At 42.5% G+C, this 24,232-nt stretch overlaps 1 protein-coding gene across 4 annotated transcripts in view; it reads left to right on the top strand.

The window, feature by feature from the left end:
- Positions 1 to 24,232, top strand: part of piezo1 (piezo type mechanosensitive ion channel component 1 (Er blood group)) — a 250,838-nt gene that overhangs the window by 147,953 nt on the left and 78,653 nt on the right. For all 4 annotated transcript variants that reach the window (XM_069901252.1, XM_069901253.1, XM_069901254.1 and 1 more), the window contains exons 9-17: positions 10,057 to 10,149; positions 11,073 to 11,166; positions 14,728 to 14,834; positions 17,521 to 17,781; positions 18,501 to 18,606; positions 19,555 to 19,730; positions 21,714 to 21,862; positions 23,025 to 23,198; positions 23,411 to 23,440. In XM_069901252.1, coding sequence (XP_069757353.1) covers positions 10,057 to 10,149; positions 11,073 to 11,166; positions 14,728 to 14,834; positions 17,521 to 17,781; positions 18,501 to 18,606; positions 19,555 to 19,730; positions 21,714 to 21,862; positions 23,025 to 23,198; positions 23,411 to 23,440 — 1,190 coding nt within the window. The remainder of the gene's footprint in view (positions 1 to 10,056; positions 10,150 to 11,072; positions 11,167 to 14,727; positions 14,835 to 17,520; positions 17,782 to 18,500; positions 18,607 to 19,554; positions 19,731 to 21,713; positions 21,863 to 23,024; positions 23,199 to 23,410; positions 23,441 to 24,232) is intronic.

Below are 24,232 nucleotides of genomic sequence, written 5' to 3'. Positions count from 1 at the left end.
AGTTGTCCTTTATCCCTTGTCGGACAACCACATCTCCCCTCTCCATTTGGATTTGCGAATCCACTCGCAAGCGTCAACTGATTGTGCAGTGACCGCTATTTCCCCCCACCCCGCCTCCCCCAGAAAAGATTTCACTTTTCATATGTCACAAAGGTCCCTCTTTTAATTCCCTCCTTATTCTCTCTATTCCATTACCTTCCCTTATTAATTCTTGTCTATACTATCTATATTTTCCTCTAAGTACAGATACATTCATGTATGCTCATTGTCTCTATTCACTCTTATACCTCTTTACCTGCATACATATCAATCGTGATCATTTTTACTCTCATTACCCGTCTTCTTCCCTCAGTCTATTTTTGTCTTTACCCACATACATATCAGTCGTGATCATTTTAACTCTCATTACCCGTCTTCCTCCCTCAGTCTATTTTTGTAATTGTTCTGCAAATTTTCGTGCTTCTTCTGGATCCGAGAATAGTCTGTTTTGCTGTCCTGGAATAAATATTTTCAATACCGCTGGATGCTTTAGTATAAATTTATACCCTTTCTTCCATAAAATCGCCTTTGCTGTATTGAACTCTTTTCTCTTCTTTAGGAGTTCAAAACTTATATCTGGCTAAATGAAGATTTTTTGCCCTTTATACTCCAGTGGTTTGTTGCCCTCTCTTACTTTTTCCATTGTCTTCTCCAGTACCTTTTCTCTTGTAGTATATCTTAGGAATTTTACTACAATAGATCTTGGTTTTTGTTGTGGTTGTGGTTTAGAGGCCAATACTCTATGTGCCCTTTCTATTTCCATTTCATGCTGTAGTTCTGGACATCCTAGGGTCTTAGGGATCCACTCTTTTATAAACTCCCTCATATTCTTGCCTTCTTCATCTTCCTTAAGGCCCACTATCTTTATGTTATTTCTTCTGTTATGGTTTTCCATTGTATCTATTTTTTGAGCTAGTAGTTCTTGTGTCTCTTTAGTTTTTTTATTAGATTTCTCCAATTTCTTTTTTAAGTCTTCTACCTCCATTTCTGCTGCTACTGCCCGCTCTTCCATCTTGTCCATTTTTTTTCCCATTTCTGTTAAGGTCATCTCCATTTTAATTATTTTCTCCTCTGTGTTGTTTATTCTTTTTCTTAAATCCTTAAATTCCTGTGTTTGCCATTCTTTAAATGATTCCATGTATCCTCTAATAAGAGCAAGTATATCCTTTACCTTGCCTCTCTTTTCTTCTTCTATTTCACCATACTCTTCTTCTTCTTCTTCCTCTGAGTTGACCATCTGTTGTTTCTTTGGTGCCCTTTCCTCCTCTTCTATCTTGTTTCTATTGTCTTCTGTTAGGTCTGCTTTGTTCATGAATGAGTGAGACAAACACCAGGCTGAGTCGAAATCAGGGTTCTTTGTTCTTTATTACCGGATTGTAACACTTGCGACCAACCAGGTTAGTCGGAGAATGCATTCTGCCGTTATCAGCAAAATGGTGATTTTTTTATACCCTTGGATATGTGCTTAGAACATCATCATATCATTACTTGTCCAATGACTAAAACTGTTGCTATCCTTTCCCTGCTAGCTTCCTGCCTCTCAATCCATCAATGTCTCTCTTATCTTGTAAGTACAAGGATGCATTTACATCTTGTTACAGCCCTGTACATTCCCATCTCATGATGTTTTACCTAACAGGAGTACAAGGACACCTCCCCTTCTTGTTACTGCCCTGTACAGGGTAACTCCCTACACATTCCCATCTCATGATGTTTTACCTTACAATCCCTCCTTTGTCCTCTTTAGAGGACAATCTCGCCCTGACTATGCTACCACCGCGTTACATTAGTTCGCCTATTATTGCCAAGCTCTATACGGGTTCTGTTCACAGGGCAGTTCGGCTGGTGGGCGAGGGCTCCCCCAACCCTCCTTTGCGTACACCCCCCATCCGTCACCCCGATCCCATTGCCCGTTTACAAGTTTCATCCCATTTGCCCCCAAGCAAAAAACTAGCTAACCCCCCGTACATTAGTAAATTCCCAAGTTAACATATGGTCTACAATCTAATTCATAATACTTGTTCTACAATCTGATTAATAATGTTTGTGTTACAATCAATGTTATAATATTTAGGTTACAAGCAAGGTTAAAATTATATGTGTAACAATCTAATTCACAATCCCTCCTTTCCATCACATTCCCCTTCAGACTCCAGATCGATCTCAGCAACTTTCTCCGTCTCCTGTAATGTGAGATAGTCTTGCTCCACAGCCTGCACAGCTTGATATTTCGGAGGCAGTTCATCACGGTCAGCAAAGGCTCTCTCTATGGTCCTCGTAACCAGCGTTCGAATGCATGGAATACAACAACAGCCACAAGTGATAAAAATTGATACAGAAATGAACAAACCCAGCAAAAGTTGTCCTAACAATGTGCTCCATCTCCCAAACACTCCCTGTAACCAGGATAAAACAGGATTGGAGACTCCAGACTGGGCTTTTAATTCTTTCGCCAATGCCCTAAGTTTCGTTAACCCCTTAGTGAGTGATCCATCTGGCCCTGTGTTATTAGAGATAGAAGTGCAGCATAGATCTCCAAACATAGCACACACTCCACCTTTCTCTGCCAGGACCATATCAATCGCTATCCTATTCTGAAGTGTCATAAGGGAAGTTTCTGACAGTTGTTGATGTATTGCCTCAACAACGTCCCTGGTCAAATTTGCAAGGCGCTGGACATTATAGTGAATAAGGTTGATCCTATTAACATTCTTATTTACAGTGATGGGAAAAATTGCACTAAAAACAGGAAAACTTTCAAACCCAGCTGCAATCTCATCGGCTAATTTAAATTCGTCCGGAATATTCCGGGCTTGGCCAATGGCATCAATCCATACCCCATCAGGGTTCCTTCCTCCCGGCCCCAAGAGTCCAACACTCCTCCTTTTTCTCCACAGCCAACTCTCTGTGTGGCGCAATTCTAGGGAATCCTCGTCTCCCTCCTGCATTTTGACAATCAGCACTGGCGCATTAAGGGTTACTAGAGCACACCGACCATCCCAGTTAGCGGGGAGCCAGTTGTACAGCACTCTTCCTCCACAAAACTCATCTGTGTAGTCATTCAATCTGCTACAAGTCTCCTTAGTTTCAGATTCATTTTTTTTTGTTATGGGACCTCAAAATCATCCCCTGTATATGTTCATGATAACCAGTAACCTGTTTGGCTGCCCTGTCAGGCACCCATGTGGCGTTTTCCCTGCTAATAGTAGGTCGTCTACATACTGAATCAGTGTAACATCTTCCGGGAGCTTTAATTTCATTAGGATTTCGCTAAGGGCCTGATTGAACAGTCCTGGACTGTCCTTATAACCCTGAGGTAATCTAGTGTATGTGTACCGATGTGCTTGGTAAGTGAAAGTTAACCAGTCTTGCCATTCCTCAGCTAAATTCAAGCAGAAGAATGCGTTTGCCAGATCAATGACAGTATAGTATTCGTGCTCCGGACTCAGAGCCCTAAGTGCTACATATGGGTCTGGGACTGGTCTCCCGATGGTCTTGGTAGCCAAGTTAATCTCCCGGAGGTCGTGTACCATCCTCCAGTCTTTTCTACCCGGTTTGGGAACAGGCATGATGGGCGTGTTCCACATACTGTCAGGTGCCGCCCTTAAAACCCCTGACTCCATTAACCCTTCTATCGTTCCTTTAATACCCTCCTCCTGACTGGGCGACAAGCGGTATTGTTTTCTCCATATTGGTTTCTGCCCGGGGTTGGCCAATTCTAGAAATACCTCTCCTTTTATTACTCCCACATCATAGGGCCCCGTTGTCCATATATGTGGACTCAGATTAGAAAGATATTTGTCTGAGTCTCTGTGATCAATATTTTCTCCTTCTATGGCTCGGTCTCTTTCTACTTTCTCATTCACTACCTGGTCCCATGCTTCAATATTCAGTCTGACAAATTTTCCTCCCTCCGAGGTGGAATATCCCGGGATTTCTGTCTGCCTGTATTCACACCCTATCGCTTCCTTTACCATCGGACCCAGCTGTCGAGCGTGATGATCTTTGGCAATACCCAAGGTCACATGAGGCACACTTTCTACTCCTAAGCAGAACCACTCCATTTGTTCTTCTGTCATGACAACCATAGCAGCTATTCCCTCCTTACCTACAAAGATAAATGGACAATGTATCGTTTCTGTCTTCCCTTCTTTTAGAGAGTCCCACCTCTCCTCATATTCCTGGTCCGGGTGGATGGTGTAGTTTAATGTAACATGCATAGGATCTAGTGGATAATGGTAATCCCCATACCGAGGAATACTGGCCCTCCACTCAAAAAACTGTTTAATCAGCCCTGGGCCTGGTTCATCATACAGTAGCCGACTCCAGAAAATACTAACCTCCACAGAGTCTTCTGAAGCGTTAGATGGGGTCATTACTATAAACTGTCCTCCCCTTCTTATTGTATCCCCTGGGTATGTTAACCGAAGGCCCTTCTCAGAACATTGTATGGTTATTCCTAGTTTGGTAAGAATGTCCCTTGCTAATAAATTAATGGGGCAACTTGGCACAACCAGGACAGGCGTTTTAACCCTTTGTCGTCCAAATGTCATGTCGATGTTATCTGTATAGGGCTGTGTTTCCCTTATCCCGGAGAATCCTATTGTAGATAATGTTTTGCCCGAAAATGTGCTCCCTGGGGGTTTTTAATCACTGTCGTAACTGCTGCCCCTGTGTCAACCATAAATTCAATTTTTTCTCCATTTACCGTCCCCCAAATTTTTGGTGGCTCCCAGGGAGGCGTGATTTTTGATTCTCCTGGGCACCTTCAATAATCAAATTCAGCACCTTCCTCAATATAGTCATTACACTGAGGTGCCTGGACTTGTTGATCACTCTGCCACCCCCCGATTCTCTGGGGCCCATCAATGTGTCCACCCCTACCCCTTGCTTGTCCTCTTAAGTTTCCTCCTCTTCCCCGATAGCCTCTAATAGAGGGTAATCTTTTTCCCCTTGCTCTCCCAGCCTCCGGACAGTTCCGCTGGTAGTGTCCAGGATTTTGGCAGTACCTGCATACTGCATGTTCCCCTCTATACATTGTACCTAGCTGTCTTTCCCAACCATTTCTTACTTGGGGTCCCGGATTTATCACTGGCCCCATGACCTGTGGGACTATCTGTTGGGCTGCTAATTTAACCCCTATATGTTCTATAGCTCTCACCAATTTATCGGTTGTTTTGTCCACCTCCTTCTGGGACGCACTTTCTGACTTAGCATGCTCTGATTGACGATGTCGTTTGATTGCATGTGTCAGGTGTCTTTTCCACAAATCCTCTGACATTGTCTCTAATCCCACAATGTCCCTTAATTTTGCTTGAACCGTAGCAGGTAGTCCGTTTATTATCCCATTACGAAAGTGAGCCCTTCCTAAGGGGCTGTGGTCGGGTCTTTCTCCAGTCCCTGTTTCCCATAAGTCCCATGCTCGAGTGAAATACTCGTGTGCAGTCTCTCCTTCCTTTAGTTGAAGGGTTACCAAGGCATCCAAACTATAGGGTGTAGGAAATGTTTCTCTAAGTGCTTCCCAAAATTTATTCCGAAGTGGGTTAAATTCTATTTCATCCCCCAATTTACTGCTTCTTACAATTTTCTCTATTTGCTTCAGGGCCCCTTCTGCCTTTAATTTTATCATGATAGTTCTGACATCTGCGAGTGCTAATTGTTCTTGGCAGGTTTCTCGCTCAAAACAAGAAATCCATGGACTAGCCCCATTACTCAACGGAGGTAGTTTTTTCATTAAACTCTCTAAGTCCATTCGTGACCAGGGTACATATTTTTGAGTTCCCCGTCCCGTGATCAGTAATGGGCATTGATATCTCAATTTTGGGGATTTCTGCTCCTTCTTTACTCTTGGCATGCATTTATTTATCCCACCTTGTTCTGACTCTTCTTCGTCACTGTCACTGTCCCTATCAGCTTCCAATGTCTCAGGGTCAAAGGTATATTGGTCACGTTCATCTCTAAGATAATCTTTTCGGCCATAGTTTAGTTGTTTCACATCTTTCTCTTTTGTCCTAACTATGTCCAGGTAGGCATGTCTATTTTTCTCCCTCCTGAGTCTTTTCCTTTTACTTTCCTCCCATGGTGGATCGTATCTCGTTTCCTCATCTGTACTACACTTTTCATCCTTTACTCCTATTACCATTCCTTCAGCTTTAATTTCTCCTGACAGTGTTGTAGTTATCTTTTCCACTTCCTTAAATACACCTACCATTAATTCTTTTTGATCCTCACTGATCTGCCCCAGCACATTAATATCTCTGTTTAAGTTTTTAATGTTATCCTGAACCTTTTTCATGTTCCATTTCTGTATCTCTAACTCCTTTTCTATTTTCTTGGACTCCAGAGGGGTCTCTACATCTATTACTCCCCCTTCTATTTTTATTAAAGGGGCCTGTACCTCGTCTGATGTGTCCCTATTCCCGAGGTTCTTGTCACACCCCAGTGTCTCAATATCTGGATATAAGGGACGTGACTCCAGTATCCCATCTGGGGTGCCAGAGAGAGAGAGAGAGAGAGAGAGAGAGAGAGAGAGAAAGAGATAGAGAGAGAGAGAAAGAGATAGAGAGGCAGATACACAGAGCACAAGAGATAGAGAGAGAAAATGCCTTGCACTGGCCCCAGTGGGAGAAAAGTCTTCAGATTAACACTTTCGTTTCAAAGGTTTTAAAAGGTTCTCATCCTGTGATCACTGGTCTGGATCAGATTGGGTCTCCCACCACTGGGAACTATCACTCCTTCCTTCCCTCCCAGCTCGAGTGAGCTACACGTCAGCCCACAATGTCTGCCCTGATCCCGCAATGGTGGGGGTGCGGGAAAAAGGGAGGGAGAGAGGATAAAACAGGATCCCATTTGATGCGGAGCTGGAATTGTGGGCACAAAATTAAAACCAAATTGTATTTCTCTGCCCTGCCCAACCTGGGGATTTCAGGGCAGCACCGCCACAGATTGGGATTGGGAGGGGGAGTGGGTGAGAGAGGAGGGGGGGGAGAAGAGAGAGAGGGGGAGAGAAGAGAGAGGGGGGAGGGTGAAAAGGAGGGAGGGAGAGAGCAAACCCGGACACTTCGTGGCTGGAAACTGGAAACAGGCACTTTTCCTTTCCCTTCTGTGTTTTGTTTCTTCCAGCTTATCTAAGCCTCTACGTTTTAAAATTTTTGTTTCCCTCACCTGTCAGGAACATCTCAGTGCCCCCGGGTAACCAACCCCTCTTCCTCCAGCGGTCTACACATTTTCGGAGCATTTTTTGTTTTTCCAATGCCGCATTACTGGTATTTCGCTCCTCTAATTCCTGATTAATTTCCTTAATAACTTGGTCAAAAGTCTTAGCAGGCAACTGTACAGCCATAGCTGCGGGACCGCTTTCTAATGCCTGTTTTAATTTAGGTTTTTGTCCGTTTAGGGGATCTATGTCAACGAAAATTGCTTTTAAAAATGTCTCCTTGCAAGCTGGATGACTAATATCTTTTAAAAGAACAGTCTCTAAGTCTTGTCCTCCAATTGACTTCAGACTGTCCTGTATACTCTGATTGCTCGTTTTCCACTCTCTGTTTTCCCAAAGGGGTCTGAAAGTTAAATTACAACTAGAAAACCAAATATTTGGGCTATACTTTTGTCCTGTTTCCCTGTATGAATTTACGTAACTTTATCTCCTTGGTGATGTTGGGAATACCCTCATTTAACTTATCAAAAGTATTTCGAATAAACTGGGTGTCTCTTAGGAGTTTGTCAACTTTTTCATTAATATCTCCTACCTGATCCGGACACAGCTGTCGCAGCCTTCTGTCGTCGTTCTTGTTCACCAGGCAGGAGTCCCTGAGTACTTTTTTTGTTGTCTCAAGGTCTCTAGTGTCTGCTGTGGTATTCCACCACGGCGAATTGGGGAAATAAATTCTTAACTTCTCAAGTGTACAGACATTATCATACCTACCGGACATTTATAAGTCAGTCTCTCAGATACAATTGAGGCCAATAAGCCTGAACCTTTGTTTTCTTTCAAAGCCCAACCTTCACGTGGGAGATTTCTCCTCTTAATAACCAGTTTAGGGCAGAAAACTCAGGTCCTCAATTGTTTATAGACCACCTTCTCACTCTATTGGACTTTGCAACGACACAATAAAGACTTTTAAACTCTAGTAGTTTCTTGCGAAGCACTTAATAAATGTCATTCAAACACCTTAAGGACTTTTATCTTGTCTGTAATCACTTACGTGTTACAATCCTGGCATGCGACCTTCAATTGTGGTCGTCTAATTTGTCCGATCTCCAGTTCTTACTGACAATCATAAAGATTTAAAAAAAAAGAGAATTTTGTTAAAACAGGCTTCTCTGGACCTTTTTATCAGCCGGCTGAGATGATTGTCAGAAAAAACAGAAACCGTCGTCCAGTGTTCACTCACCCATCACGTCGGGGTCACCAAATTGTTAGGTCTGCTTTGTTCATGAATGAGTGAGACAAACACCAGGCTGAGTCGAAATCAGGGTTCTTTGTTCTTTATTACCGGATTGTAACACTTGCGACCAACCAGGTTAGTCGGAGAATGCATTCTGCCGTTATCAGCAAAATGGTGATTTTTTTATACCCTTGGATATGTGCTTAGAACATCATCATATCATTACTTGTCCAATGACTAAAACTGTTGCTATCCTTTCCCTGCTAGCTTCCTGCCTCTCAATCCATCAATGTCTCTCTTATCTTGTAAGTACAAGGATGCATTTACATCTTGTTACAGCCCTGTACATTCCCATCTCATGATGTTTTACCTAACAGGAGTACAAGGACACCTCCCCTTCTTGTTACTGCCCTGTACAGGGTAACTCCCTACACATTCCCATCTCATGATGTTTTACCTTACACTTCTGTGGTCTCTTCTTGCTGCAGGTGTTCTGCAGCTGTCGTTGCCGGCTGTGGAGATCGACTCCCCAGCTGGTCCCCCCTCCCGTCGGTGTGTTTTTTTTCATTCGCATCGCGCATGCGCGAAACTTCGCGCATGCGCGTTTGCGCACTTTTGTTCGGCTCTGCGAGCCATTTTTGTAGTCCATTATTTACCGACCTGAGGGAGCGGGTTTCTCTCTCCGCAGCGGGCCTCTTCGGACAGGTAAGGCCTTCACCTTTTTCCTCCTTTGTCTTCTCTTCCTCTCTTCTTACCGTTGCTTTCGACTTTTCTTTTTTTGTCGCCATCTTCTTTCCACCTTTATACTCACTTTTCTGTAACTTTTATTTCTGTGCCTTTGTGTTTTCTCTTGTTTTTCCCGACTTTTCTGGAGAGGGCTGGAGTTCACCGTCCGGCCACTACTCCATCGCGTGACTCCTCCCTATTTTGCTATTCTTGAGGTCTTGCTACCAGAAGTCCTTCTGTGCTGATTCTAAATTGTCTCTGAACTACATTTGAAATGATTGAAAAAGATAGAAATGTTTTATTTACTTTTTAATTTTAAACAACTTTAAGCATTTATTTTTTAAAAAGGAAAATGCATACAGTTAGTTTCAATTTCCTTCTTTAATGAAGGTCAACCCCCCCAACACAAATGAATGGGACCTCACTCGATATGGCAGCCAGGTCTGGGGTAAAACTGGGGGCCAGATAGGAGGTATTCGGGTTTTAGTTTAGTCTGAATTAGATCCCTCCCAATGGCTCGGTGTGAAAGGTCAGCTGTGACTGCATCTCACCTCCAAATTGTTTTGTACTCTTGCAGTGTGTTTTTGAAGTATAGTCATTGGTGGAGCACAGAAAACATGACAGTCAATTTGCAAATAGTATGTGCAATGTGAAAATGAACGAACAACGTTTTTGTGGCATTGTGTTGAAGGATAACCAATGGCCTGGAATTGCAACGATGCTTGCCCTTCGAATGCCCTGTAGAAGTACCGAAGTTCAGCATTTCATTCATTCTGTGTGTTAACCCTCCTGTGCCAACTTAACTAATAGTTTAGATTCTACAATACATTTGCAAAACAATATGACAACAATCAATGTGCATAAGCAACTGGGGTGAATGGTCTGTGCTCTTGCTTCATTTCAGAACAAAATGGTGCAGAAAAATAGTGAAGAAGTTGAACTTGAAAATCTGGAGCCATGGTCGATGAAACAGGATGAATCTGAAGATGAAGCTAAAGTAAGCAATCCTTAGTTTGTGTTGCTCAATAAAACTGCTTGCAAGTAGAAACAAGTACATAGTCGATTAGATCAACTGTCCCAAGCTCATTGGCCAGTAGCCACAACTAAATAGATAAAAGATTTTAAACAGGGTCAATATGGCAGCTTATTTTACTGATTCATATTGCAACTGAATTATGATAAATTGTGTATATCAAAGGCTGGAGTTGTCTATATCCATTTCTGTATATTAGAACTGGGTTGGAATGCTTGAAAATTTACACATTAAACATCTAGCAGATTATAAAATAACATTTCTCTGACTAATTAAGTCTGTGACCTGCATAAGTGAAAATAGTGTCTCCTCTCCGTACTGCTCACTGTTACTTGGTGACGTAGTGAGCAAGCCCTATATTACACGGAGGTGTCTCAGGGTGGTACCGTTGGTGGTTAGCGCAACACCTTTACAGCGCCAGTGACTGGGACTGGGGCTCGAATCCGACTCTGTCTGTAGGGAGTTTGTACATTTTCCCCATGTCCACGTGGGTTTTCCCCAGGATGCTCCGGTTTCCTTACACCGATTCAAACGTACCAGGGCTGTAGGTCAATTGGATGTAAATTGGGCGGCACGGGGTTGTAGGCTGAAAGTGCCTGTTACCATGCTGTAGGTCTAAATCTGAAGTTTAAATATCCTCCAACTTTTGTGTAAGCAGATGCTGCTTGTTCATTGGCCTGATGTACTAACTCTGTTTTTCTCCCGACTTGCCATTTTTATTCTAACTCCTGGTTTCTGCATTATTGATCTGTGGTTGGGCGAAGGCCAGGAGTCGTGGCATGCATGATGTGAAATGTAATCACTTGGCCACTTATGATGTGTGTACACTGCAGTTTTGTGCTCATTTGCATTGATTCTAAACATTTGTGGTTTATGCTGGTTTCCAGCCAATGTTGCAATCTGCCAGTGCTGAATATGGTGAGGGAGACCGTGACAGTCTACATATCCTTGGCGAACCAGGGCAACCAGATGGTGTTGAATGTAAGTTAAATTCTGATACAAATCTGATGTGACAATTTTGGATAATAAATGTTGATTAATTATGTATCATTCCTAATGTGCTTGTGCTTTCAACAAGATATACATGTATTTCAGTGAATTTTGTACTTCTCCAAAAAAAATTATCAGGTTATGTAAGTATTTGGATGGAACACGATTCAGATAGATCTAAGCAATCCTCAAAGGATGAAATCAAAACTCTTGTCTTACCATAACCACTTGTAAGTGTGGATAGACGATGATATCTGTCTAGAGGAGAAGTACTGAGAACATAATGGAAGAGCGCAAGGTGTGAAGACTAGATACAAGCCTCAAGTGTCTGCAAGTATCTTTAGCCAGAGTAAATTATCCATCTTTATCTCCTCATATGAACCTCATCATCACAGAATCTGGTCTTTATCCAGTGCTACAAGCCCAGAAGACCCCAATATCCAGCAGCAATAGATATTCTCCAAGACAAATGGTTACTTAAACAAAAGTGGTTTTTAATTATCTTTAAACATGAAAATAGAATCACACTTTAACCTAACTCTATTGACTTTCTTAACCTAACAACCCCCTTCTAATTCTAAGTGCATGTGTGTGTAAGTTCAGAAAAGTTCTTTGGTCCACAGTCCAATCTCTCATCTCATTCCTCCAAGTTCACTGGTTGCAGACAATTCTTATACCCTGCACAGAATTTAACATTTATAAAGTTCACCAGGCTTTGGTGCTTGAAAGGTAAATGGTTACTGCTCAGGAAGGTTCTTGTCGGTTTTCAGAGGGAGATTTGTTGTTCCAGGACATCCACAATTGATGTTCTTCTTAATCAGCCACTCCAGTGTCTTGCTGATGAAACTTGCCTTGTCAGGGTTCTCCAGATGATAACCTCTTTCTTTCAGGTCACCACCAAGTTCCTTTTTGTTTCTCTTATTCCAAGTGAAACATTAGACAGCCAGTCCTCTCCTCTTGCATGAACCACAAGGGCTTTGACCAGGTCATCTTCCACAAGCTTGCCAGCTTGTCCTGTTCCAGTCCCAGCTTCTGTTACTGACTGTAACACTGTAGAAGTGATCTCTATGTGTCTCTTTTTCTCTCTTTCTCTTAGAGAGAAAAACTGTTTGACTCTCTGTTTGCAAAACCACATGACCCTCTTAGAACAGCAAGCTCTACTCCAGACAGAAGGCGGCTCCGACAAGATCTTTCCTCTGTTGCCTTTTGTAAACAACAATCAATTAGTGAAGTCTCTTGGGCACTCTCCAAAGCTCTTGCAAAAGCTGTGGAGCTGATATGTCTAGCATTACCAGAGCTCCAGTATTTCAAATAAGATCTGTTTTAAAGGGTTTGTATGTAACCTACTCTAACAAACCTTTCCCAATTTATCTCCTAAAAACATATCTATGTACTCTGTCACACCATTTCAAAACACTCCAGATGATATCAAGAAGGAGTTGAGCACACTGGATCTGGGAAGTCCATTTTGGCCAGGTAACATCCTGGTTATAACCCTTAAATCTTATGTCCGACAGCCAGCCACACATCCTGTTCAATGAAGCTGCAATATTGACATTTCCCATGCCACCAGCCCAAAATTGGGTCCTTTTGACACATCTATTTCTGCCCTATTGGTGGGCATGTATTGTCAAGCAGCATTGGGAGACTTCAAAGCAACACTTGACCTGGTAGAATTGAAAAGAGAGGCAATTAGGGGTCAAACTCTCCCCTGCCTGGAGTCGAACTTTGCACAAACCAACATTGTTGTGGTTATTGGATGCTCTCATCTCAGCCACCAAAATTTCTCAAGGTTGTGTCTTCACTTGCTTCAACTATGACCTTCACTCCACTATAAAATCATGCGGGGAACTTCACTGATATTTGTAGTTTTCAATCTCAGCAAATGAAGCAGTTCTAGACTTTGGAGTGGCGTGTCATTCTGGTTGCAGTTATTTGAGACATGATCACCTCCAGCAAGGAAAATCTAATCATCTGCATTTCAGAATGCGGTTTTGATTTTAGTTTCATAATCATGATTGCCACATGGTTGATAAAGTTTTATAAGATTAATTTTTATAGCTTATTCTTGGAGAGTTCAAAATAATTCCAAGACAAGAATAATAATCTTTCCACTGGTATTTTGTTGGCACTTAAATACTTCTGCACCGTGAGGAAATTGAGAAATGGCCTCGTAGTAGATTTTAGCTGAACGTCTGTTGTGTGTGGAGAAAACGTGGCCTCCCTGCCTGTCTGGAATGTGTGTATTGTAGGTGGTCACATGTCCTCCCTGTCTGAAATTTATTCAAAAGTCGCATCACCTGCCACTCCAGCCACCTATTAGTGCACACCTTGCCGATGGCTAATTTAAATCACCTAGTGTCAATATTGGCTAGAAGCACAGATTAATTAACACTGCATATTACACCAAGGCACACCACATTCTTTCTCTCTGCCTCGTGATCCAAGCCCCGGACATCGCTCTATGCCAGGTCACTACTGTGGCCATCGCTGGAAGTGTCACAGGTAAGGTGTGCACTACACTGAAGCTGAGCTGTAGTATTGCAATAGATCAAGACTTGCAGAGAGCCACACCCTCATTGGTACAGGGAACTGGGTGTGTGTAAGAGTCCCTGTTTATAGTGTGTACACTCAAGTGTGTGAGCGTGTTGAATATAGGTTCACCATTGTCCGAATCCAACCTAGGTCCAAGGTGAATGTCTATGATCATTGCTGAAGTGAGATAATAATTGATTACCGTTTAATGCTCTCCTGTTTGTCTCCTATGTGTCCATTAAAGTTGTGTGTGATTGTAACACTTGTGTCCAGTCTTGTCTCTCTATGAACCCACCGAACCTGATACTCTTCCCAACATGACAACTTCTATTCATACAGTGCACTAATTTGTAATGTTTATTTATTGATTATACCCTCTGTGTTTGGTTTCTGTAGTTTATTTATTGGATTAAATATAATTCAGATTTAAGGATGTTCTTTAGTTGGTGCACATTTTGTACATAATCAGTTCACTAGAGGGGTGTGGATGCTGGAAAACCCAACCAGATTCGATGGTCTTTGATTCTGTGGTACTATGCAACTGTTGCTAGTAAAAGGCACAATTATTAGAGCTTCTGCCACTCACCTCGTGACCTGGGTTCAGTCCCAATCTGTGTGCAGTCTGTGCATAGTTTGTGGATTCTGCCTTTGATTACATGGGCTTCTTGTTAGTTACCAAGGACCTAGAGGTATTTGTCCACTGTGCGATAAGAGTTCTGTGGGAGTTGATAGGAATGCGGGGAGAATAAAACAGGATGTGTGGTGGATGGTTGCCTTGCACAGTGGTCCCAGGGCCTGTCTCAGTATTCTCTCCCTCCACTGCTTCGTTCTGAAAAGATGGAAAGATAGATGTGAGTTACAAATCTGGTAAAAGTATTGATGATTACCGTTGTGCTTTCTAGAAATGATACGAGGTTCAGACATGTTTTCCATGAAACAGAAGTACCTGTATTCTTTATTGATGAATGGGTGGTAAATTCAATAAAGAAACCCATGCTTTTTGTTTGTTCTCTGCAGTAAATTGCACGACCGCACGTGAACCTGAAGACTCTCATTCGCCACTCCACGGCCTTGGGCATGTGATAATGCAACAGAGTTACATCTGCACACTAATTGTTATGATGGTGAGTGTTGCTTGATCCTTTCTCTGATGCCTTACCAGGTTGTTAATGATACTGGAAGATAGAAGATCTAATTGTATCTGATCCCACTCCCCTTCACTTTCACATCCACCTTCTCAGGTCCTCTACCATACCTTCCACCCAATCTCTCTCGCCCTGGCGTGTCATTTATCTTTGGAGATTAAACCCCAAGTTCCATCGTTTGGTCTTATAAACTGTTTACTTGTTGCCACTAATATTTTTAATCAATAAAGTAAAGCTCTGTTTAAAGCCATTGAAATGGGCGTCAAGATTGTGAGGTGGGAAGAAATTGTCGTTTTAGATGAAGATCGTGCATTGGGACTGATAGTGGAAAGAGATGATCACCAGTGTAACGGGGGTGGGGGGTGTGGTGAGACAGGGCAAGGTGATAGGTGGACTGAGGAGGTGAAACGTGATTGGCAGATGAGCCAGGCAGGAGAGAGGTGGAGCTGGGGGAAAATGAGGATCAGGTTGAAACAAAATTAGATAGATGGAGTCAGATAGGATGAAGGTGGAGATGAAGGCTGGAACATTGTAAGTGTGGACACAAAGGCGAGCAGTGCTGGAATCTGACTTGTGAGGAAGATGTTAATAGGAACTATTAAGGGAGAGATGAAGAGCAGATGGAACTAGATGGGAGAGAGGATGCGGTGTGTGAAATATGTGCAGTAGGTGGATGGGGATGGGAAGGGAAATGGATGATGAGGGGGTGGTAGGGGGTATGAGAAAGGAAGCAAAAATGAAAGAACTAGAAGTTGAAATGATATGCAACCAGGAAGTTGGCATGGTCCGCAGTTGGTCTTAGTGATGCCACTAGGAGAGCAGTGAATGCAGTGGACGAGGCTGGAGGAGGTGCATGTGGATCTTTGCCTCACAGGGAAGGGTTGTTTGTCCCTGGATGGTGGTGAGGGTGGAGTTGTATCTGACAGTTGCAGAGGAAAGTGAGAGTGAGGGTTGGGCAGGGAAGATGAAGGGATCAGGGAGTCACGGAGAGTGTCTAGAAGGGGGAGGGAATGAGGAAGTGAAGATCGATCTGATGGTGGAATCCCATTGCAGCCTGTGAAAATGACGAAGGATTATGTACTGGATGTGGAGACAAGTAGGTTGAAAGGTGGGTACTCTGTCTCTAGCTGTGGCTGGAGGTGGGATTGAGAGGAGAAGTCTGGGAAACAGGTGATGTGAGCGAGAGGTCCATCAAGCACAATAGAAAGGAAGCCATGTTTCCTAAAAGAAAAATGTTTTCTGCTATGGAAGCCTCATCCTGAGAGCAGATGCAATAGAGATGGAGAAACTGAGAGAAAGAGACTGAAAGGGGAGGTGTAGTCTAGGTAGCTGTGAAATGTGGGTTTGTATCCTGAGATGGAAACAGGGATTCAGCTAAGGGAGACGGAAATGGTCCAAGGTTTTGAGGGAAGAATGGAGGTCAGCAGCAGAGGCGATATAATTAAGTTCCAAGCAACTGCAGGACACAGCACCAATTAATTTTTGGTGCAATGGAGCAGAAGTTTGGGAGTGCTACCAGAGGAGGTTTGGAACAAAGACTGTTCCACATAGTCAAAAGAAAGGTAGGCTCAGCTGGAGCTCGCGTCAGTACCCACGGCAACACCTTTAATTTGTAGGAAATTAATTGTTCGGGGTGTGGATATATTTTGCTAAGCAGCTAAGAGCGTTGGTGGAGAGGATCTTTTGTTGCAGAAAGATGCGGAGGGCTTCCTGATGGAAGAGTATAAGACTGGGCATCCACAGTGCAAGTGAAATGCACATTGTCAGAATGGTGGAGGGATGCAAGGTGTCCCAGACAGGTGGGAGGGGACTGGACAAGGAGAATTAGAATGGAATTGAGTTATAAAGAGACAAGTTTAATTGGGGCAAGAGCAGGCAGAGCAGTGGGCTTCCAGGGCAGTTCTCTTCATAGAGTGAAGGTGAGAAGGAGGAAGTGCGGGCTTAGGGCGCTATCATGATGAAGGCTGTGGAGGTGAAATATCCTGTTGTGATGAGATCTGTGAATGTGCAGGGAACAGTGGTCGGGTCACGGTCCAAAGTTGTGTACAAACCGGTGTCCATGAACCTCCATCAGGCCTCAGTCCACTTGATTACGACCCTTATCTGCAGAGTTGGAATTGGGGCAAAGTGCGTATTCAAATGGGATGAAATGGGAGTGGAGATTCTGCTTGCCCACATCACTGGATTATCAGAGTTTTACCATCCTCTCTTTCTCTTGTCAGTAAATGAAAGTCTCATCCAGTTAATTGTTTAAATAGCTACTCATGGGAGTGATACAACTAGAAAATTAGCAGCATTCTGAATATAAAGTGTAGGTTGTGCAGGTATGACAAACTCTGCACAATGTCTCTAATGTTATCAGACACAACCAGCAGCATTTTTCACTTTAGTGAGAAGGTTGTGGGTTCAAATCCTATCCCAGAACTACAAGCACAAGTATATTTTACCTATTTAATGTCTAGAACATTAATACACCACTCATTTAAGAGTTCTTGGCTGTCACTAGAGAGTTTAATATTCAGTTTCTGTGCTGGCACTGTAACAGCGTTGCATTAACCGTACCACCATAAATTGAGCAGTTTTTTTTAAAACAATGTTGAAAGTGTTTGGAGCTAACCTTCCGTCTGTTATGTTGATTCAATGTTCCGATATCCTCCCCTTGCAGGTTTGGAGTATTACATTTCTCAGCTGGTTAACCTTTGTGCTTTTGATTTGGGCTTGCCTTATCTGGATTGTCCGTAGTCGTCGACAACTTGCCATGTTCACCTCTCCGTTCCTTCTGCTGTATGGGATCATGCTCTGCAGCCTGCAGTATGTCTGGGGAATGGACCTGACTGAAGAACTTCCAACCAAATTAGGATTTGTGCTTCTGACACAGCTGGGTTTAGTCCACATGGAGTATCACTGCCTGTGCCTTGGTGTAATGGTCAGTTTTATCTTTTACCTGGTACTTAGAACTTGGTCTGATTGCCTGTTACTGTAGGCTCCTTACCTGACCCTCTCTCCTCCAGGTGACCCATCAAACTCCCCTGATGATATGCACCAATCATCCAGTTTCACCAGGGTCCTTCCCTCTGCTCCTCTTGCACCTTCCCATCTTGTTTCACTCAAACCCACTATAATTTGCCTCAGGTTATTGTGCATTATCTTAGATCCAAGCTCATCCATGAACTGCGCATTAGGTTCCTTCTCCTCTCCAATACAACCTGAAAATTTGCCTGTCACAGCCCACCTGCAGCAATCTCTTCAGTTCTTTGGTGAGCTTCTGACGTGACTATTGTAGCATGGCCTTGGCCGTGTCCCAAACTCCAGTAATAGCAAGGTTAGCTCATCCAGAACACAGGTGCCTGGTTTCAACCCCCTCGTTTAAAATACCACTTCTGTGTCAGTTCACACCTTGCCTCCCAGCCCTTCAGTTTTAAATCCTCAACCTTCTGACTTATTTACAGACATCTTATCCATGCTCTGTCTCTGCAATCCGCTCCAGTAATGGGGAGCATTTATTTAGAACTCTCTATTTCCATGGGTCTGGCCATTTGTGCCTCTTCCCATCCCATATCCTTACTATTGACAACTGTAGATAAGTGCCCACCTCCTACTGGCGAAGCTATGATCACTTACGACGTCATCTCTCTTTGTCCCTAGTTGTTGTACACCCTCACCTTTTGGCTCTTGTTGCGGCAGTTTGTGAAAGAAAAATGTTTAAAGCAGAAAGAAGTCCTGCTGAAAGAAGTAACTGTCCCAGAGGCAGGTGAGAAAAAGACATGCTTCCAAACAAAATCTGCAGCTGGAGACGTATGGCTCCGCTGCTTCTGGACAAGTTAAGTTCCTGATATTATCCAAGCGTTTTGGCAGTGAATCAAGTTTGAATCTCAAAGAAACCAGGGATTAAAATTCAGTTAAATAAATTTGTAAACCTGGAATAAAATACTACCATCAGCAGTCGTGATCATGAAACTGATTTGTTAAACAACCCTAACTTGTTCACTCATTCATGTATAATTGTTTCTTTAGGGATGGAAATCTGTTGTCTTTATCTGATTAATCAAGCAATGAGATCAACTCTTAACTACATCTAAGAAGACCTTTGTTCAGCTCTAAAGGCAATAAATTCTGCTCATGTTAGAAATGCTCATCAGGAACTAATTTTTTGGAAAAATGTATTGCTAAGTGAACCAAAGTTAGCTTAGGAGAGGAAATACGAATGTGTACATTGCAGGCGACTTTGGAACCTAATGTTGTCAAGAACTTTTGGTCTTGGTTTAGTTCACTCTTACAGACTCGGAGGTGACAATTGTGTAAATAATCAGCTGCCAGCAATAAAAATTAAATAATCCAGTTAATTATGTTGGTTCATTTACTTTTGTTTAATTACTTCAAATGTCCAGTTTCAGAGAAGGCTTCGTAGCTCTGAATCCTTAAACGGGGAAGTGCCTGCATTCAAAGCGAGAGACAACTGGCTGAACTAATGTTACTTATCTGTAAAGTGTGTCTTTCTGAAGTTGTACACATTAGCATGACATGAGTGGAAAACTAACAACATGATTCGACTAGTCAAGAAAATGGTGCAAGTTAGATTAGGGAGAAGAGATTGAGCTCTTTTCTCCAGAATTTGACTGAGTTCCAACTCACTCCGAAGGAAAGTTTAGTCGCTACTATTCTCAAATATTGATTCATGCAATTTTTGTTCCTGTTGCAGGTCGGGAGAAGAATGAAGTTTTGAAAGCACTTGGGGAACTACTAATGAGTTTCTGTGCCAAGTATTGGATTTACGTGTGTGGAGGGATGTTTTTTGTTGTCAGTTTCACTGGAAGAATAGTTGTCTATAAAATTGTTTATATGTTCCTTTTCCTCCTTTGCCTGTCATTCTATCAGGTGAGAAGATCGTAACACTAAACAACTATTGAAACAGACCAAATATTGAAGGGGCAAGTTAGATTGGGTGTGTAGAAGATGTTTCCAGTAGTGGGAAAGTCTAGGACCAGAGGGAACAGCCTCAGAATAAAATACGCCTCTGAGGAACAGAGGTGATGAGAAATTTCTTTAACCTGTGGGATCGCTGCCACAGAAGACTCTGGAGGCCCAGACATTGGGTAAATTTAAAGCAGAGGTTAATAAAGTTGCCGATGGTTATGGGGAGAAGCCAGAAGGATAGGGTTAAAAGAAAAAAAATCAATAATGATTTTAACAGGGGAGCAGATTCGATGGGCCAAATGGCCTAATTCTACTCTTGTATCCTATGTGTCTAACAGTAAAAATCATTATTTAGTTTTGATCGAGGTATTTATGAAAATATCTTGTTATGAAATGCATACAAGGCCTGATTGTATATGTGTTTTCAGGATACAAAGCTTCTAGTGTGGTCAGCATGGTTTTCTCTGTCTGGATCTTGCCTGACAAACCTACTACAATTTCTTGAGGAAACCACAAGCAGGCTAGAATGTTGGGGGTTTGAATTTTCAAAAGGCCTTTGACAAGATGCCACACACCAGGCTGCTTCACAAAGGGAGAGCCCCTGGAATGACAAGAAAGATATTAGCTTTGGAGGACCATTGGCTGATCAGCAGGAAACAGAGAGAGGGAATAAAGGATCATATTGTGGTTGGCTACCAATTTCCAGTAGTCTTCCGCTCTGGAGTCGGAGTTTGGGCCACTTCTTTTTATGTTGTATGTTAATGATTTGGATGGCAGAATAAATGGCTTTGTGGCCAAATTTGCAGATGGTACAGAGATAGGTGGAGGGGCAGGTAATATAGACATACAGCAAGGTAACAGGCCCTTTCAGCTCACAAGCCCGTGCAGCCTAATTTGCACCCTATTAACCTACACCCCTGGTACGTTTTGAACGGTGGGAGGAAACCAGTGCCCTTGGGGAAAACCGACACAGGGAGAATGTACAAACTCCTTACAGACAGTGCAGGATTCGAACCCAGGTCCCACTCGCTGGCGCTTTGCTAACTGTGCTGCCCGCATTGAGGCAATCAAGGGCACTGCTGAGGCCTGTATGGAGTACAGTTTAAGAAAGGATGTGCTGACCTTGGAGTAGTTTCAGAGAAAATTCATAAGAATGATTCTTGAAATGAAGGGATTAGCATATGAGGAATGTTTGTCAGCTCCTGGACTGTTCTTCTTGGAGTTGAGAAGAATGGGGGGGGCGGGGGGGGGAGGGAACCTCATAGAAGCATTTCAAATGTTGAAAGTCATGGACAGAGTAAATATGGCAAAGTTGTTTTTCTTAGTAGGGGAGTCTAGGGCAAGAGGACACAACTTCCGAGTTGAAGGGTTAGAGATGTAGAGTAATTTCTTTAGCTAGAGGGTGGTGATCCTTTGGAATTTGCTGGTACAGGCAGCTCTGGAGGCCAGGTCATTGGTTTATTTATGGCAGAAGTCAATGGGTGTCTGAATAGTCAGGGAATCAAAGGTTGTGGGGAGAAGGCAGGGGAGTGGGGCTGATTGGGAGAATGGATTGGCTCATGATGGAAGGAGGAGTGGACTTGATGGGCCGAATGGGCTGTTTCTGCTCCTATATCTGGTGGTCTTATGGATTTGGACTAAGCGAAGATGAAAGGGGATAACTCTGTGATCTGCTTATATGAAATTACTGCTGTAAAAATCAAATCTGGATCCATGGAGTGGGGCCTGCAACCCTTGCTCCAGATCATCAGTGTGAATTTCTGGTACAAGAGCAACTGCACAGGTGAATGGGAATCCAATGATGGGTAATAACTAGTGAATTTTCTGCTGACAACTGTTTAAAAATGTTGTAATGATGGATTATTTGATGCTGTCCAGATACCTTCTGTTTTGAATCTCTGCTGTCTTTTGGTGATGTCTCCTTCTTGGTTTCCTTGGGGCTAGGTATGTTACTTCCTGTGGCGGACGTTGTTGAAGTTGTTCTGGTGGTTGGTCGTTGCCTATACAATGCTGGTCCTCATTTCAGTGTACACTTTTCAATTTGATGACTTCCCTCACTACTGGATGAACTTTACAGGATTAACAGAGAAACAGTAAGTGGCTTTTAAAAAAAATTCTGGAAAATGCATCTTCTTTATGTACAGGGGTTGAATTAATAGTTGGACAATTACATGTCATAAATGCAGAAATATTAGGAAGTGATATTCTGTGATTTGTTGGGTACACAGTGAGAACATTCAAAAGAAGTCTTTTTTTTCAAAATGTATTTGAATTTTGTTTCTTACTTTCTGTCACCAAAACTTTCTTTTAAAAAAGTTTTCTATAGGATGTGGGAGGCTATCACGTGATTGATTTTCTTGGCGGGGAAAAGGATAAGTGCAGTTCCATTTTGGAATGGCTGACACTGAAAGCGTGGAATTATTCATGCAATTTTTTCCGAGCAGGAGACCATTTGGTCCCTAACCCCCACGCTATCCCCTTAACAGCGCTATCCAATTTGTTTCCCTTTTGAAAGTTGGAAGAGAGTTGAGTCACACATTTAAAAAATGCCATATTTTTAAAATTCCATCGCCACGCTTTTTAAAGCAGAAGAAATTAATGTACAAGTTCCCTCCCCATCTTCGTGATCTTCTCCTCTACCCGTCTTTCCGCCTCTCACATCACTGTCCTATATTCTGGACCCCTCCCCCAGCTATTTATATATTTCACCTTTTTATCTTAGCCTTGATAAAAGACTCTGCCCCAAAACGTTGACTGACGATTTCTACCCGTGGGTGCAGTCTGGCCTGGAGAATTTTTCCAGCATTTCTTTGCTCAAGAAATTAAGGGTGTTGTAAACCAATTTTCTGGCAAGGACCTGGAGCCCTCTCACCCATCTCAACCCAGACACAGAGTAGAAAATGTAACTGCATCCCTAAGGCATGCAGTAGATATTACTTTGATTCATCAGCCAGCTTGTTGCATTCTTTAATGAAGTTGAAAGAACACATTTGTCAATGTTCAAAGCCCGACCAGTGCCCTAATGAAAGGAGCAGCTTTGGAAAGCTACCTGCCAATCTGGGCGGGGAAGCTGCATCAAAGTCAGTGGGCACTGTCAGTTGTGACAAAGTCTCCTTAACGCTTCTGTGTTTCCTTGTGTGGTAACTGTAACAGGCGAAGGGTTTCCATTCCTGTCAGAAGGTAAATGGCCAGAAATGATGTATTGTTGCTGAGGAGCTTTTCTTAGTCCGGATAAATGTTCCTTTGATGTTCCAGGTTGGGTGATATGGGATTGGAGAAATTTGGTGTCGGCGATCTCTTCTCCAGCGTCCTGATCCCTGCCTTTTTCCTGCTGTCCTGCATTCTACAGCTGCATTATTTCCACCGCCGTTTCATGCAGATCACTGATCTGGAGCACGTGCCCACAAAAGGAAAAGGCCCTTTGCATCGGTAGGATTTGTCAATATCTGCTGTGATCATCCAAGAATATTGTAGGCAGTAAATGGAATAAGCCATTCTAATATTGTACATGAATGATTAAAAAAAAAACCACACACCATAAGGTGATGTATACCAATGATGTAATCAAGGAACATTTGAAGCTGCAATAAGATGGATAAATAACATTTGGAGAATTTAACCATTTTTTTTTCTATACACAGGCTGAAGGAAAATTTAGTAGCACATTCTGAGTAAGTGTTGTAATTCTATTTCATTATCAATTTTGCCACATTTCAATGTGTGTATTTTTTTTTCCTCTTTGACATCCTGATGGTTGGTCACTGCATGAGTATCTCTGATGTGGGACTGTAACCCTCAGATAATTTCTTTTATCTTTTATTATTGAGTTACTTCCCTGTTCAGATTGGGTCCATTTCATTATTGAACCTTCATCTACCCAGGATTCTTCAATCTTTTCTCAAAAATTCAGCTGAGATATTTCAACCTCAAAACCCCTCAACTGCAACTTAACATCATGTGCCTATGTCACTGAGGCTACTCTTTAATAGTATTTTAGTTGGCTAGTTTGAATGAAGTTAGATAAAATGCATTTGTAACATGGAAATGTTATCTTGGCAACATGGTACAATTTTGTATCAGATTGTTAAAAGTTAACTGGGTTGCAGTATTGGACAGGTTTCTGTTATTGTGCATTAGCCACAAGCTCTTTTTGTACTGCAAAGTCGTGGTATTCCCATAGACACGACCTGCCTTAAGCCGGCTTGCGTGCTCACACAGAACAAAAAAAAAGCCGGCTCCGTGAGTCAAATATGCTCCACTGCTGAGACTATCTGCCATTGGAAGATCGAAGATGGGTAAGTTTACCTTCAATTTTTTTTTTACCCAGAGCCTGAAAGGCGGATAAAACCCGCTTTACAGCTCTGTGTAAAAGGGTCTATAGTGCAGACAAGTAGAAAATACAGGAAATTTGAGAAGGAATAAATCATTAAAAATCCATTTTCCTTTCTGCTACTATTTTTCTC

This window comes from Narcine bancroftii, chromosome 10 (assembly GCF_036971445.1).
Source record: "Narcine bancroftii isolate sNarBan1 chromosome 10, sNarBan1.hap1, whole genome shotgun sequence".
NCBI classification, from domain to species: Eukaryota; Metazoa; Chordata; class Chondrichthyes; order Torpediniformes; family Narcinidae; genus Narcine; species Narcine bancroftii.
Note: the sequence above shows the minus strand (reverse complement) of the source record. Positions and strands in the feature narration are given on the sequence as shown.